Raw genomic sequence first — 17,552 nt, forward strand, 5'->3', positions numbered from 1 at the left:
CCTGTGCAGGTGACCAAACACTGGAACAGGTTGCCCAGAGAAGTTGTGGAGTCTCCCTGACTGGAGATACTCAAGAACCATCTGGACACAATCCTGTGCCATGCGCTGTGGGATGATCCTGCTTGAGCAGGGAGGTTGAACCAGATGACCGCTGTGGTCCCTTCCAACCTGACCCATTCTGTGATTCTGTGACAGTTTCTAATGCAAGAAACCAATGTTTTTGCTAGACAGGATTTAGCTCTTAGGATCATTTGAAACTCCTATAAGATAAAACAGAATTCAACTGCCTAGTAACGTGCCAAACATAATTATTCCCTTGTTTATGGTGTTTCAGGAGAGTCTAAGTAATTTTGTCCTATAAAGAGGCATTTAAATGACTCTGACTTCTGGTTTCATTTAAATTATCATTAGAAAGTTGTGCTATTGATATATATATATATATCACCAGATAGCAGTGTGACAGAGTTAACAGAGATAACATTTACCAGGGCTATGTCTGCAAGCTAAAATCAAGAAAAAGCCATTACTAAGAATGAAATACTGTTTTTATAAGTTGCTGTATGTATTTGAAAAAACAAACTGTTACCTTAGACGCAATAGGAAAGCTTGAACTTTCTCACCAAAGAACTGTCACCTGGACACATGATAAACCAAGAGAGAAAAGTTGAGTGTGTTCAGAAATATTAAAGACCTTTTTGCATGTGTCTGTCCTTCGCTGCTGCCAGAATTGGGTGACTGGAGTAGGTGGCTTCAGCAATTTTTCATTGCCATCTTTCCTGAGGTTTTGAGACTCAGTGCTGTAACTTCCACGCTAAGGAATTGAACTAACTAGAAATTGTATAAATACATAATTTTAAAAGAACTCCTCAGAATACTGCTGTGAGTATATACACATTTTTCCACTACTTGATTTCAGTGTATTACCTCGCCTGTCCCTTTTCTGTCAAAAAATAGTGCAAGCCCCCGAAGTGGTCCAGAGAGAGCCACTGGACGTGATCTAGACTTCATGGAAGAGATAGAACAACTTGCAAAGGAATTTATTGATACTACAGAGAAAGCCATGGCCCTAGAAAAGCTATGGGAGGAGAGCTCAAGGTTCTCAGGTAAGCTGCAATCTTTCTAAAAATTAATTTCTTTGCCTATCGGGTAGTGATAGCCATCAAACAGAAGAATAGTTTGATCTCAAAAATAAAATCAGGCAACTAAAATTTTAATTGATCTGAAAAAAAGCCACTTTTATAATTACTAACACAATGGCCATCAAAATTATCAGAAAAAAGTTATCTTTCTTACTCTGTTCCCTTGTATTCTTGAGAGTTAAGAAAACACTGAGAGGAAAGCTTAAAAGATGAGGAGTATAATCAGAGTACAAGGTTACTTGGTCTATCATGCATTCAAAAGTAGGTTATGAGGATTTAGCTCTCCCTCTCCATGTTTTTCTGTTGTACTAAAGAGTATAGGAATGGAAAACAACAACAGTAGCTCACACCTGGTGACCTTTGGTGACCTTCAATCTTGCACAGAAAGAGTGCAACTGGAAATAGCAGGGTCTGAGTCTCCTGTTCATGTCCACCCACATTGCACAGCCTTGTTTCTGTAGCAGGGGGGCATTGAAGACCTCCCACTACCCTGCGTTTCTGGCTGAGTTTTCAAGCAGAAAGATTTAGGTGAAATGATAGTTTTTGTGGCTGTCTGGCAGGCTAGGACATTCATCTAGTGTTGATATGATGATTTTGCCTCACTAAAAACTGAACAACATGCAATGTCTTTTAAATTGTTTTTGTGATTACAGCAAAAGTGTTGGGAAGAAGAGAAAATCAAATAGATCACTATCTTTGGGATATTAGTTGCTTCATGTGCCTTTACTTTTCTAGAAACATCCTTTGTGCACTGCTTGCTCTTGCTTATAATATTGATTCTTCTAAAGTTAATAATGCTTCTCTTTAAAGGAAAATATTTAATTTTACAGGGCTCCATAACATCACCACTTTTCTTACTGTAAGTATTTTTAACAGTCTATTTTTCGATTACAGTTCTGGGGTTTGAGGCATCTTTATTATAATGGTTAGAAATTTGTATCCTGTCAAGATTAAGTAAACTAACTTAAAAAAAAAATTGTTTGAAGGAAAATAATCATGTCTTGTAAATTTCATAGAGGTTCAGTGGTTCCTAGATTACTTATTTAAACCAGTCTAGGTTGTTAGTAGCTGAAATCTGCAACTATTTGAAGGCTATTTTTTTATTAGGAACAGTTTAAAAGTGCATCTGCCAGATGTATTTTTTCTATATTTGATTGATTTTTACTGCTACTTCATGAAACCTAGATTTCCAGTTTATAACTTGAAATTAGATGGCACTTTTATACTAACATTTTTAAATTGCTCATAAGATCATTGATTGAAAGGAGGCATATCAATATGGAATTTCATTTCTGAAATGGAATATAGAATAGAAAAAATTTATTTCTCAACATTAAGAAAATATTTAGTTGACAGTAGCTAATCATTATTAGTAACAGGGTTTGTATACACAAACTTCTTTATGTATAAACCATGGCTGTATCACCTTAATGCAAAAAAGCCCTAGTGAAACATTAATTTAGAGCAGCAAACACTGCATAATAAACAGTGTGATAAATCCTGTTTTGCATAGGCATCATATTGTGTAGTCCTATGAAAGAAATTGTTTTCTTCAAGGCAGTTCATCTTTAAAGAGCCATTCTTATAAATTATTATTTGAGACCCCCACAAACCCTGCAAGGAGCTGTGAGGCGAGGATGGCATGGCCTGGGCAGTCCCCTGGTCTTTATATCCTAGACTTAGAAATTTGTTGTGGGGCTAAAGAGTTTCTCGTGCTTGAGATCTCAAAAGATAATCCTTCCCTTGGGAAAGGGCTACCCTTCTGAGCAGAAAGAGATTCCTTAGCTTTTCTTCCAGCTCCATTTTTCCATCAGAGTGGAGAGACTTATCAGAAACAAAGCTTCCGTAAGTTCAAAATACCACCAAAATAATGTGGTATATTACCAAATCTAGAGGTATGTTTCTACTTTGGAAAAATATTTTGAATGGTTTAAAGTTCAAGAGGGTCAGGGAAATAACAGGCATCTGCTTGATTTTTTTTTTTTCCAGTTAATGGAAGTGTTGCATGTAATTTTATTATTTTTTTTCACATAAAGATGGATTTGAATGAAGCAGAGAAAATTATTTCTAGAGCAGAAAATCTGTACAAGCAACCATATTTCTGGAACCTTCTGCACTCACTCCCTCATCTTGAACTGAACAGCTTTTATACAGACGATGAGTTAGCTACCATAACACACTTTCTTAAAGTTATTCAAAAGTAAGTAATTTCATATTCTTGAAAGTGCTCTGTTTTAAAATTTTATCTTCAATTCTTGTTCTTCTCACTGGCTACTTAATAAAATACGCATGCTTTACACAGTGTAAAGAGACTAAAATTTTCTTCTCTTTACCAGATTGTGCTTTTATAAAACTGTGTTAGGAGTTTTCACCCACACTAATTCCTTTAAAACTGCGTTTTTCATCTCTGCCAAGTTCAACAGAGATGCCCAAGGAGTCTTTGATAAGCAGCTTCATGTTACCAATGCCTGAAATTTCCCCATCACGTAATATGGCTTTGAACTTTGTAATGTACTTTGGGGGTCTTTGAAAGATATAGAACATATACATATGAATATAAGAAAGTAATAGTTTTGATCCTAATCAGATCCAAATGTATGTAGCACTTGGTCAATATCAGGAAAATTACTCAATTTTGTTTCTTAAGCCTCTTGCTATCAGAATAGCTTTAGTTGTTCTCTTGCAAGAAATGAAGCAGTAGGAAAAAAACCCCAGAGACTGTATTCTGAAACAGGTAAACGACAGTTGGATTCAGAGGAAGACGTAGATTTAAAGCATAGGCCAAGACACATATCTACAGGAATTTTCAGTAAAATAAAGTAATTTTTAGTTACAAAGCATAAATGTATTTGCCAGAGTAGGCAGTTTGTTGTAGTATGTTGATAGGTAATTGTCATTGTAGTCCAATAACGTGGTCATAAAGCTAGAGAAGGCCTCTGAACCTGGGTACCTGTGCAAGACTGGCCATGTACCTCACCAGCCCAAGCCCTTGGGGAAGCAGAGACCTAAAGACTGAGAATGAGAAATTACTGTGCTGTTCTTCCATCCTTTACTGTCCCACTGTCTTTTTTTTCTAATTAAAAAAAAACCCAAACCAAAGAAAAACAACAAAAATAGCTTCCCACCGAGATAAGAAGGATATGATGGCATTACTTTTTTTCAAACTGGGAAATAAGTCTCTCTTAAAATATGTGGATTGCACCTATGTTGATGCTTGATTTTTAAAATTTATTTATTTTTCTCTTATGTCTGAGTAATTTGTAACCTTATTCCAGCTTATTCTCTGAGCTATTAGCATGCAAAACTACATTAGCTGTGCTTGTATCCCCAAAGCAGAATTGTTTTCTGGAAGGTTTGCAAACTCTCAGCATCTGAGTGTTTGCAAGGTAAAACAGAAACCTGATTATAAGTTTATGGTTATTTTTTTCTTCTTGAGCAGCAGTAAGCACAGACAGCAGTAACCACTGGATGCTGTGCTGGGTGAAGTTATGAATCTGTTAATACTATCTCAGCAGCAATTTCTCTATCCTGAGCCTACAGCATGGACAGAGTGACAAGGGGACCAAAGCGGAGGGTGTCCATGATTATGGTGTTTGTCTTCCCATGTAACTGCTAGGCATGCTGAGACTCTGGTTCCAGGAAGCATCTGTCTGTTGATGAAAAGCAGGGAATGAATTCTTGGTTTTGTGTTGCTTACATGCTCAACTTTTGCTTCACTTTGTAAACTATTTTTAGGTGGATCCATGGGTCTTTATGCCTTCCTTTTATTTTCTCCCTGTCCTGTGGGAAAAGAGAGTGAATGAGGAGCTGTGAAGGTACTTGGCTGCCAGCTGGGGTCAACCCACAAGTGATTAATAGGAGACTTAGATGTTTACACAAGGGTTTTGGTGTTTTCGTCTGTTTGGGGTTTTTTTAAGACTTCTGTGCCCTTAAGAGACCAAAATTGCCATCATTAATGCAATTTGGCAAGCAAACCACAAAACCCAATGCTTGTTTCTTGACTAGTTTCATATTACTATACTACATTCTAGAGGTTGTATCAGAATTTAGCCAGCAGAATTTAACCAGCAGAAAGTTTCTAAATTTATGTCTCTCACTTTCTGGTCTGTACCATGCTTGCTGTGTCTCTCAGAGGTCCTTAACAGAGACTTCTCCCATCTGTGTGACTGGCTTTGGATTTTTGTTGTTTGTTTTTCCCTTTTTTTGTTTCTTCTTTTCGTGAATGTTGGAAACTGATGATCCACTCTGGAAAACTGGTTTCTTATTTGCGTAACAAGGAAGGATTACTCTGTAGGAAATAACTGGTAAATCTGACATAAATTTTAAATAGTAAGTTACAGCTACATTAACAGAGAATTTTTTTTCACAGCTAAGGTGACTGTAAGAAATTCAATGGATATATTTTTATCAATGCATCCTGTAATGTACTTTGTTTAACTTCTTGTGAGAATAAGTATTATGGTGTTTAAAAATATTTTTTCCTGCAGACTGACTGGAAGTAAAATGTAAGTATTCTGTGTTGATCCTGCCTCCTTGTGGGGATAACAGAGAATGTTTGTGGTGGTTTTGCTCTTTTTTCCTCACCTCTTTTTCTCTCTTTTATTTATTTATTTATTTATTTTTTTTTTAAGAGGACATTGGTCCTCTCAGGAGACATTTCCTTAATGGAAATTGACTGATACTGTAACTGTTTCACAATTTGTGTTTTGTTCATTTAGACTCTAATTTGATAGAACATCAGTTTTGCAACAGTAAAAAGTGTTTTATTATTCGGTTGCTTGGGGGTTGTCTCTTTCCAGCAAATCCTTTCAGGTTTTTTGGCTGTATAGAGATCTTGATTTTTGTTTTCTTTTTCTTTTTCAGTACCTTAGCATCATTGAAGGATTTAGCTATCATGCCACTGGGCCAAAGTTTCTATGAAGTGGTGAAAATGGCACTGAATTTGACTGCTGCATCAGTACAGGATAGGACCTTAGAAGGTAAGAAATTTGCTTCAGATTTTCTCTGAAGTACCTCATCAGCATGCTGGAAACATATGATAGTAACTGTTGGACCTTCTGCTAAGTTCCTGATGTCCAGGGACTGAACTACATTGCTCTAGTGCTAGCCCAGTTCTTTACTGGTCTGCTTTTTAAATACTAATATTTATAACTAAATTTTATCAGACTCAGGCAACTATCAGATAAACAAAGCACACTGGTCTAATACGTAGTGTTTATCTTGGTCATTCAGTGATGAATTTTGGAGAGAGACTAAATCAATAAAAAGGACAGTTTATTCCATTTGGTAGGAAGAGAACATTTTGTTTTGGACATGCATGTTAAGCATTGATTGGTTTACTTTAAGCTTCATTCTTCTGTTCTCATAAACTCTGCTCTCAGCTGGAGGGTTACATTTCTTCATCTGCTGCTTCACTATGGAAGATGATTTTAATTGGAGAAGGTAGGCTGGCCCCAGGAAAACTGCTCGAGAAAAGGTCAGGAGCAAGTTTCGTGGGCAAACTGGAGCACACAATATATAGGTGCAGCTGTCTGCTCAGCATAGAAGGTCGGGCTAAGAGTAATATACAGTCTAAATCACTTCACCTGCCAAAATGAAGGCTGATGTGGGACAAAGGGCTGGAGCCCTTCAACAGAGTATGAACTTGAATTCACTGGAACTTCTGGTATTCTCCCATTGCTCTCATTCTCAGTAAAGATTCACATCCAGTCCATACACACACGTGTACATTTCAGAATGGCACCCTGCTGAGTTTGCTGGCAATCACTACGGCATCCCAGCATCATCATATCAACTGCTGAAATGCCATCAGATTAACTGACTTTACCAATAGTGCAATCATGGGTTTTATCCTAGGTGCACACATCCTGCTGTCCCCCAAAAAGCTGGGAACATGGTACTTGGATCTCAACAAGTGTGAACCACCAAGAAACAACATGAATAAAAAGAATGAATTACATAAACAAAAGATTTCCTTTCTTTCAGGTTTTCAGTACAATCTTTCTTTAGGGGGTGTTTTGTGGAATCCGCTTGCTGTGAAAGCAGAACTTGAATCCAGGTTTGGTTTTGATGGCCCTCATGTTGAGAACCTGCTAAGTTACACAGTACAATTAACAAAGGTAAAACAGTTGAAAATTTCAGTGTCCTTCTGTTTTTTTGGTTTGTTTTTTTTTTTTGGTACCCTGAAGGGATTTTGCTGTGTTACTGAAGCTTAGATTTGTGAAGCAGCTACAAGGTTGTTAAATATCCTGGCTTCATTCCCACCAAAAATATTTAGCTTCAGCTGAAGTCTCTGCACATGAACATACTGATAGGTCTAGTTGTGTACACTAATGGATTTATGCTTCTCTGAAGTCACAACTGTGTATGGCAGAGTCCTGAGTTTATTATCCAGTCCTGTAGAGAATTCTGAGGATTGCTCCACTAAGCTTTTAAACCAAATCCTTGATTTGAGTCTGCCAGGATTAGCTTGTCTGGTAGCATTTTTCATCTGGTTTGCTGACAAAGAATGCCTGCCTCTTCTATGTGTAAATTAAGGCACACCAAGAGTCCTTTCTTCTCAGTTTGATATGAATATACTAGATGAGTTGTCTCAGTGGTGCTTAATCAAATATCCTGGTGATGCATCACATTTGGAAGAAAATCTCTTTCTTCAGATAGGGATTTCCAACCTATCTTCTAGACCAAAGTGGTCTGTTGTGGTGGTATGTTCTGAAATGCAGAAAACTGGAAACATCTTTTGAATTTCTACTTTAGTCCACAGTTTCCTTAATGTTGGTATTTATGTGAAATCTGTTTGTTCTTGCAGAGCAGTACAGTTTAGTTATATTCCAGAAAAGCTCATTGTAAAAATAGCAGATTTAAACAAACAGATAAATTGTAAAATAACCCTTGACTTTTGAATGGCCTTTTAATGAAATATCATTGTTAGCCTTTTTGATCAACTGAACTGAATTCAGCTGCAGCTTGGTAGTCATTGTTGACTGTGGAATCCCAGGCTAATCACTTGCTAACTATTTAAGCTAGTATCTGAATATTTTATGCTTGTGTTAGAACATTGAAGACCATAAAAGACTATGGAAGTAATTATGTGAGCCTCGATAATATTTGTTTCGAGTTCTTCAATTCTGTATCTAATGCCCCATTTTGTTTGGAGTCAAAGCATCTGCAAAACTTTTTATAAATTCTTTGGTCAAAGTTGAAAGGAGCAAGGATGTGAAGTATCTCAGAAAGGCAACAACAGAATTAAAATGTGTGGAGTTATTTTTGTAAGCTTTAATAATATTTATAAGCTTGGGAATATTTAACCTTTTAACACAGAATTTAAAAATTAGTCTATGAGGAAAAAATTCTGTTCTCGTGACCACTCTCTTGAAACCCACCAACCTCAATTTAAAACTAGTCTGCTGCATGTAGTCACTGGTTGAGATGTGTCATTGTACTGAGTGCTTTTTGTATCAGTAATTTCTATACTTGTGACGTTGTTTCAAGATAGTTATTCTGCTGTTGGGGTACTGTATCATAGTCAGGTTAGTTCAGCACGAACCTACAAATTATTGTAGAGGTATCAACAGTAGTGTAGCTACAAGCTGAAAATTCCTTGCATATACAGGTCCCATCATTCTGCCAGCTGTAGGAGCACCTCAGTGGGGCCACTGATATTTTATACAGCAACCTGCATGTGGAGTACTTTGAAGTGTGTGCCCTGGAATATGAGGCTGGATTAAATGGGCTTTGTTCTCACTGAAGAGGCTATGTGTTATTCTTATTTTCACTAGATACGTAAATTGATGGGAGAGATAATACTCAGCAGCTCTCTTGAAGTAATCATTAATTCCTTGTGTACTTGCCAGATTCCCACAGGAGAGACACTGGAGCAGTTTGTGTGCTCTGCTCTGGCTGTTGTGCCAGAAGATGAAGCAAACAAAGAGAATATTGGAGAGAGCTGTAATTCTACACGGCATGAGGCCAAACTGTATCTTGTTCATGCTGTCAGCAAGTTCAGACTCTATGCACAGGTAACTTTAATAAATTAATAGATTGAATTCCTAGTTTTTGCATGTAGGTTGTCAGCAGTAACTCAGTTAAACATCTAAGTTATCTATAAAAATTTATTTCCATGAACTTTCTTGCTAATAAGATGAAATAATCCTTATAAAGAATCATTACAGTAGAAGTATAATCTATAATCATGCGTCCATTTAATCAAGTTTTCTCATTAACAGAGATTCAGATTTGAAATCTAGTAGGGAATATAGTAAAACATACTGCAATGAGCAGACCTGTCGGAGGAAAGACCCATTACTGTCCCACCTGAGACTGAATGTTGAGCAAAACTGAAAGGTGACTAGAGGCCTTCACTGATATATTATATAATTAATTTATTTTTCATTCCCCTTCACTGTCTCTGGCAATAGTGGCTGAAGCAAGATAAAAGTAAACCTCCGGAATAGCATCTTAAAATTCTGATCTGGTAGAATAGCTTGGCATGCATTCTCTGTAATGGCATATGTGTAGTTGCATGGACAAAAGAATAAAACATTCAGATGTTTCCTAAGAAAAACACCTAGCTGCCTTAACACTGGTGTTTGTTTTTATACTGAAATATGGTTCTTTTCTCCATTAAAAAAAAGAATCATGAGTCAAGCTGCATGGGAGATGCTTGCCATGTCATCTAAAGAAAACATGTAAACCTTCCTGTGTATTTCCCCAAAAATGTAATCTTTGATAAGGTTTCCCTGCTGTTTGATGAAATATGAAGTAGGAGGTAATAATTTAATGTGATTGCCAAAACTAACGCACCAATTTCTATGTAGGAAAATCCAGCAATAATTTCAGCCATGATTTTAAAACTCTTAGCAATGGTTGACATTCTTATTATGGGAACCTGAAATACTGTAAGCTGCTGGCCACTGTGAATTTTCTCTTAGAGAAAATCTGTTCTATTGGCATTAAAAAGAAAAGTAATGGTGGAGGAAAGGAGAGCAGTCAGTAGGTTTGGCCAGGCCTTGGTATGCCTTTTTCTGGGCTATACAAAGGGAGCATGCAGGCTCCTTCACCATGTCTTTGTGTGATGGGACTCCAAAAGTGTTAAGGCTGCTATCTTCCATCATATTGGCAGTGTAGGCAGAAGTCTGGTAAAGGAAGCCTGGCTGTGGAAGTCAGCTTTTAGGTGGTTTCAGTGTCAGGCTATATTATTACCATTCCTGGGTCTTTGGGCAAGGTCAGCTCCATACAGAATGTCAGTTGTCCATATGTTGTAGCATGTTACATTGCCAGCCTGTAGGTCAGTCAAAACTGTATTGAAAATCAACCTTTGTCACATCAGTCATTTCAGAGTCTAGAGAGGTTGTTAGGGAGGAATTTTGGTATCATTGTTGATTGTGTGGATTTTTTTTAAGACATGCAAATTCCATGTACTGTCTAAATAAGAAACCTTTGATACTCTAACGAAGTGTTCTGTTTTGCATTCAATCCATTAGATCCTTGAGCAATGGCTCCGCAGCAGCACTCTCTTTCAGGATCTCCTTTTGGAGCTTAGAAGAATTATGGCTGATTTAACACCTCAGTTTCTAGATGACAGAGAAGCCAGGAAAATTTTTTCAGAGATTAATACCCTGATACAGCAATGGAATGAGAAATCAGGTGCTGATTTTTCAGGAGGATATGTTTCACCTCATGATTGGTAAGTAATACTTATCTTTCTGCAACTTGTCTTATAAAATTAGAGCAACCTGAATATTCATTTTCACTTTGCATTTAATTGGTTTCTGATTTTTGTCTGTTTTGTGATTTTATTTTTTATTCTGTAGTTCAAAACCTTGTATACAGTCAAATAATCATGCTGATTCTTACAAATTCTGGAAAAGAAATCAGGTCTGTGCTTCAGAGTGTAGCTACTTACAGGTTCAGCAGAGGACCTGACTACTACATGATCAGTACTCACAGGAATCAGCAGCTGTGGATAACTGACATTTTGAACTAGGATCTTTATCTTGTTCTGCAAACAAAATTTAATTCCCACAAGTAGTTGGTGTGACTCAGTAATACTTCTCATGTATAACAAGTCCAGTGCAAGTGAAATATTTAGAATTTTTACTGTAGAAGTCAAACTCAGTTGTGCAGGAGATCTTGTAACAGAAGCCTACAGCAACAGTTACAGCCTATGGAAAACAGAATTTTAAACACAGAATTAGCTGTACACATGTAGTTTGCAATCTCATCTAGGGAACTCTGACTCTATGATTTTTTTGGATGTTTTTGAACTTTTCTTCCAGTTTCAAGTTCTCTGTTTGTCACTTAATGCAAATGTAAACAGTATATATGAAGAGGTGGCTGTAACTCCTGTACTTTTAAAGAATGGTACATTTTATCAAGTTGTTCAAATCTTCCTGATCCGGAGGGTTCTACAGAGGACTTAAGTCACACATAAAGGGAGTTAAAGTTTGTCAGAGTTGGCAGAGCCTCAAGAAAGGTCTATGGCAGAGAACAGGAACTGATACTTCCCTCTTTCTAACTGCACCCTGGATGACTTGCATTGCTTCCGGGAGTTGCAATATTGTCCTCAGTTTTGCACTGCTTGTAATTACTTGTTCATATCAAACCCTGTAACTGGAGGAGAAATGATTCATGTTATACAAATCAACATCTGAGGATAAATCTGAAAGATACTGTCCATTACCTACTGGTAAGAGAGAGATTGCAGTCAAGTTGTTCAACAACTTAGTAGTGTGTTTTGAAATTTGGTTCTTATTTATAAAAGGAAACTGCTGTGCTGCCGCAGTTGTAAGAAACTACAACCTGTTTTTTTAGCAGTTTCACCTTTTTGTTTGCAGTACACAATGTTTTTTTGTTGTACCTCTGTTGATTGCAGAGTTTGGAGAGGAAGAAAATGTATTTAAGGAGAAGATATTTTCAACTTGAGGCCTTTGCATTCAAAGGCTCTTTTTTCCATGCACCTCTTCTTGACTAATCTAGTAGAGCTAGTAATTGTTTTTTCTTCTAATAAATAGTATTGACACAATAGAAACGTCAGTTGGTGCATTCCAATTTTCACTATGATTTCATGTTTTGTAGATGTTGAAAAACAATGTTCAGCTATCAGACAGTGTTTTAGCTTTCAATAATTATGAGAAAACAAGAAATTATTTAGAATTCATAGAAAATCAGAGGGTTTGATCAATTTTATTGATACATTCCTGTCTGTAAAATACCTGGAACATAAAGGCTTTGTTCTTTTCAGCAGCTGAAAATGTGATATACTCAAAGATGTTTGACTCTTTGTGGCTTATAATCTTGATTATAAGTACTGATAAATGCACAATTCTTTAACTTTGCTGTCTACAAAACATGTCTGTTTTGATTTGAATGATGACATGACTTTCTGGTGGGGTTTTTTCACATTTTTTGAAAATCAAAGCAATTATCAATTTGTGCTAATTCAGATTTTGTGGTAATTAATTTGTGTCTCCTATTAAATGAAATTTGGAATTTCCTTGAATTAAGTAAATACACCTAGATTCTAAAATTATGTAATATATATTTAACAAATTTTTGTCTGCCTGCTAGGTAACTAACAAGAAAAAAACTTATGATTAATTTTTCAGGATTTTGGCATCTTTCAAAGAGTTTTTGAAGACAGAAGAAAATGTAAGGATTTCTGGTGAAAAGAAAATGGATCATCTTTTTCATCTTGTAGAAGTCATAGAAGAAATTATAATGTTTGATTTCTCTGTTTCTTCAAACAAGTCTCTGATTGAAAATGCATTGAATAATGCAATTACATGGATGCAAAATTTTGCTGAGCAGGAGGAATCTGCCACCAATTTCTCATTTGCAGTTTCTGAACTCCATAACGAGCTACAAAAAAATTTCCAGCCTCTTCAGAGCTTCTGGACAAAAAAGAAGACAGAGCTTTTCTGGCATATAGTGGAAATTTTGTTCCATGAACTTGATTCTAGGCTTTCCCACTTGAGTCAAATAGAACTGGAAGAGGTAATTGACACCTTATCTAGAAATTTATCTTCTATTACAGAAAATAAAATCTATAATAGAAGTATGGTGTTGCTCAAAAATATCCTGAGTGATTGGCCAGAGTTAAATATTACTGCTTTGAGCCATTTAAAACATTTAAGTGGACATTTCCAAAGCAATCTCTATGAAGTTGGATCATTGTCTGGTGATCATGTCAATGTGTCTTTAAGTACAATTCCTGGAGTGAGTAATACCTCCTCTTTATTTCTCTCGAATGCAACTTTTATGTATAAGGTACAAGAATTAGGAGAAATTGTGCACAATTTCCTCAGAAATATCCAAAAATTAAACATTACTAGTGTGATCTCACTTGTTCCAAAAATTTTCTCTCTGTACCAGAATGATGATCTGGTTTTAAATATTAAGAGCAATAACACACTGTTAAAACTTCTTTATGAGACTTCAAGAAGTATGTCATCTTTTCAAATATGGCATGACCTACAAAATAAGGAACTAGTTTTTGATTTTCTGTTTGAAACTTTCGATCTTCTCTGGAACCTCACCAGTAAGTCTCTCTGTGAAAAGTTACTATTAATTTACAACTACACAGAGTTTCAGGCACAGTTTCTTGCACAGAACGGAAATAAAGAGATACAAGTTGTCTATGATACTCTGAGCAGCCTTAAAACTTTATTAATAGATGAAGAGCTCCAAACAGCTGTCTTACGTTATTTGGAAGAGTTTCTTGATCTGTCTCCAGAATGTCTGGTAAATAATGGGTGCATTGATTTTTATCTAGCAAACATGACTTCTGTAGAACATTCAGCAGAGGTTTATAACTTACTTCTGCTTCCATTGGACAGTGTCCTGTCTAATGTAACAAACTGGGGAGATAAGGTAAGTGTGCCTTCTGCTTTGCACTGCACTTTTACGTGGCTTCAAACGTGGACAGAGATTTTTGAAGAAGGATCAAATATCTTGAATTTGAATTCAACCTGTTTTATCTGTCTAAGAAATGATTTGGCATATCTCTCTGAAAGCCTTTTAAATGCAACTCACGATGAACTGTGCAATAATACAGCTATGGCTATTGTTGAAGCTACAAGAGCAGTGATGAAGGTATTAAAAGCTGTATTTCAAGAACACAGCAATTTAAATGACTTGAAAGATTTTGAGGCTTTCCTTGCTAATCTTCAAAGTGTAATTAACAATGCATTTGATGTCACAAACTTGCTTAAGGATAGCAGTTTAGAAAGTGTTTTAGAGACAATGAGAGTTGTGATAACTGAATTGCAGAAATCTATACTGAAGATTTTTAATGAAGAGGTTTTGAATTCTTGGCTTGATGCTTTCATCTCGGGAGGATCTGAGGGAGAAGATAAGGGTGCTGGTGTATTTTCCATCAGAAATTCCCTTTCTACTATTCTCAAGCTCTCCCAAAAGGAATTTGAGATTATTCTCACTGAGATAAATGATACATCTGCTTTTTTAAAAAGTGTACCTCAAGACAAATATATGGTTTGTATCAGCATTTTCCAGAATCTTACCAAACTAATTTTGGACAATACTCTAAAAGACACAAAATACTTACAAACAAATTTTTCATCTCATCTTAACTCCTTTCTTAATTTTCATAGTACAATGGAGGAAGCAGAGGATTGTAACACATGGATACATGGATTAGGTAATCTCATTGAAAAATACAAGTCACCTTCCCACCTCGAAAGTGCAAAACATATTTTATCTCTTCTGCAGTCTCTGGGAAATGCTGAGACAGATGCTAAGCTAATGAATGTGATGGACTTTGTTAATTTTGTTTTTAATTTGACACTCCCTGAATGTTCCCTAGGTTCTTCTGATATGATTTGTGTAAATGTTTATTTCAAAATCTTAGCAAAAACTTTAAAATTTATTCTCCCTGAATTTTATGTAAAAGATGACATTAGTGTGCTTGAATTTATTTTTAAACTTTTAAATAATTCTGGAGAGCAAATACAAATGGTTGTCAGTGATTTAGTTGGGAGCTCATTGTATGTGTCAAATAAGACCCATTTTAGTCAGTCAATCCACGGTTTTAACAGGACTTCAAGAATGCTCCTTAATCCTTTTCACCACATTCATGTTTTATCAGTGGAACTTTTGTCAGAAATTCAAAGTCTTCTGAAAAATAAAACTTTTGAAGTCCAAGGAAACATCTCCTCTCATTTGGACAATGAGATTGATCCTTTCTTGCATGGGAAAAATATCAGTTTCCTTATGGAGTTCTTTCAATATAATATTAAAAAACTTGACTCAAACTTGCAGAGTGAACATAAAACATTTCCTCAGAAACTGATAGAAACAGCAGGTCTGAATATTGAACTGATAAGGAAGGCACTTGGAATTTTCAAGACTCCTACTTTTACTGTCTTTCCATTAAGAGACAAAAAGGAGTTTCTAAAGCATATGGTTGCTTTGGTGCAAAACATGAGAAACATGGATGTTGAGTTTTTGATAAGTAGATTCAAACAGGTCCAGGAGAACCTAGAAAATTTCTTTAAAAATATCAAACCTTTTTCTGTTGAGAACTCTGAGTTAGGTACTTTAACAGACTGGTGGGATGCATTTGAGAATGTTTCACGTTATTGGAACCTGACTGGTGTAAGGCAAATAACACAGCTTTTTGAACAAGATGAGCTCTACAAAATAGAAGATGTGTTCAACCTCCTCTTTGATGTTATCAGCCTTACAGAAAGATTGAGTCATGGTAACGTTACAGAAGCACTAACTGAAATATATGCTTTCATACTGACTCAGGAAGAAAAAATGCCAATGTTTACTGATGAGGAGTTCTCTAACCAAGTAGAAGGTCTTCTAATGTTACTGGAGATATTGGAAGACATCTCTGATGAACCTGGAGAGGCCTCTGTTTGTTTTTCTGCAGCATTCTGCTGGACTCTCACAACAGAAATGCCTCAGAGTGATCCCACTGTTATACCTTGTGACTTTGGGCATAGAAATTCTACTCTTCATTACAATGCAGTCATTGAAGTCATTAAGGAGCTTAAACTCATCACTCTGGACAGTTTGTCTTGCTCTGTGGAAGACTTTCAGGTGAATATCACTCACAATCTGACTTGCTTTTTTCATCAGATCAAAGAATGGAACTCTATTCTTTGGAAGTTTTCTGAGCTCCATCATATAAATAGCACAATACTCAAAGAGCTGCTAGATTTTTGGAATGAGCTATCCCTTTATGCTGTGCCACTGCAGGTGAATAATACACATGCAATCAATTGTTCCTCCACTTCAAAGAGCCAAATGGCATTACAAATTGTAGAAACACTAAGCAGCATTTCAGTGTCAGAAATGGAGATGGCCAAAAGTCTTCTTGAACAGCTGGATGATCTTTATGGTGGCCTAAGCTGGAACAGACAGTCAAGAACATCACTTAAGAGTGTTCTTACTAATGTTAAGAATATGACCAGTGAAGTTTCAAGACTCCTGAATACTGAAGCTGTCCTTTCTTTTCTTTCTGTAATTCAGCCTTTAATGACGCTGTCATCTGTTGGAAACCAGACACACTCAATGCTTATGACAATTTCAGCTTTAAGTGGGAACATCAATGTATCTGACAACTTTGAGAACTTCTGGTTTCCTGTAGTTACAAGCATAGAAAATTTATTGGTGAATTTTAGTGTTAGACACTTACTTGTGGTGATAGATCAAGAGTATCAATTACTAAAGTTTGCCACTGGACAGTCCTCTTCAATGGCTCCTGATGCTTTACTAGAGCAGTTTAAGACATCATCTGTAGATGTTATATCAAGACATTTTGAAGATATACAAGACATTGTGAAGAACATTCTATGCGAGTGTAACAACAAACATTATTCTAAAATAATGCATGCTCTAATTCTCCTTATGACTAACGAAAGTTCATCAAAAGGCCTACTTCTGGCTGTCAAAGATATTATTGACTTTCTGGAGCTATTCCAAAATAAGTCTAAGAAGGACTACACTGGTATGCTGTTTGGTGACAGTCATCTCAGCAGAGAGAAATTGAATAATACTCACACTACTATTTCAGTTTTGCTAAACAGCCTCCTTCATATAATTGCTGATCTTGATGTTGTAGAAGAAGCTTTGCATACAAACAATACTGAGCTTCATATGTCTGACTTAATTGATTCATTTTTTTATAATGCACCATATAGAGAAACTTCTTCTCAGTCCCAAAACAGAACTCTGGAGATCATGCAAGAGATTTTACAAGTAATGTTTCAGTCTACTGCAGAACATGACAGCAATAAAATAAAACTCTTACTAATGAATTTGCATAAGGATGCAATGGCAGAAATGAGGTAAGTCTGGGAAGCGTGCTGACAAAGACAGAAGGGCTTTCTGTTTATGAGCAGCTCCATCAAAACTTTTATTAAGTTAATTACTGTTTCATTTCAG

At 36.2% G+C, this 17,552-nt stretch overlaps 1 protein-coding gene across 1 annotated transcript in view; it reads left to right on the forward strand.

Moving 5' to 3' along the window:
- Positions 1–17,552, forward strand: part of ABCA13 (ATP binding cassette subfamily A member 13) — a 175,497-nt gene that overhangs the window by 13,121 nt on the left and 144,824 nt on the right. The window contains exons 4-11 of the mRNA XM_048321455.1: positions 955–1,103; positions 1,970–1,998; positions 3,176–3,339; positions 6,003–6,118; positions 7,125–7,258; positions 8,993–9,157; positions 10,622–10,824; positions 12,746–17,455. Coding sequence (XP_048177412.1) covers positions 955–1,103; positions 1,970–1,998; positions 3,176–3,339; positions 6,003–6,118; positions 7,125–7,258; positions 8,993–9,157; positions 10,622–10,824; positions 12,746–17,455 — 5,670 coding nt within the window. The remainder of the gene's footprint in view (positions 1–954; positions 1,104–1,969; positions 1,999–3,175; positions 3,340–6,002; positions 6,119–7,124; positions 7,259–8,992; positions 9,158–10,621; positions 10,825–12,745; positions 17,456–17,552) is intronic.

The sequence above is a fragment of the Corvus hawaiiensis genome, chromosome 1 (genome assembly GCF_020740725.1).
Source record: "Corvus hawaiiensis isolate bCorHaw1 chromosome 1, bCorHaw1.pri.cur, whole genome shotgun sequence".
Lineage (NCBI taxonomy): Eukaryota > Metazoa > Chordata > Aves > Passeriformes > Corvidae > Corvus > Corvus hawaiiensis.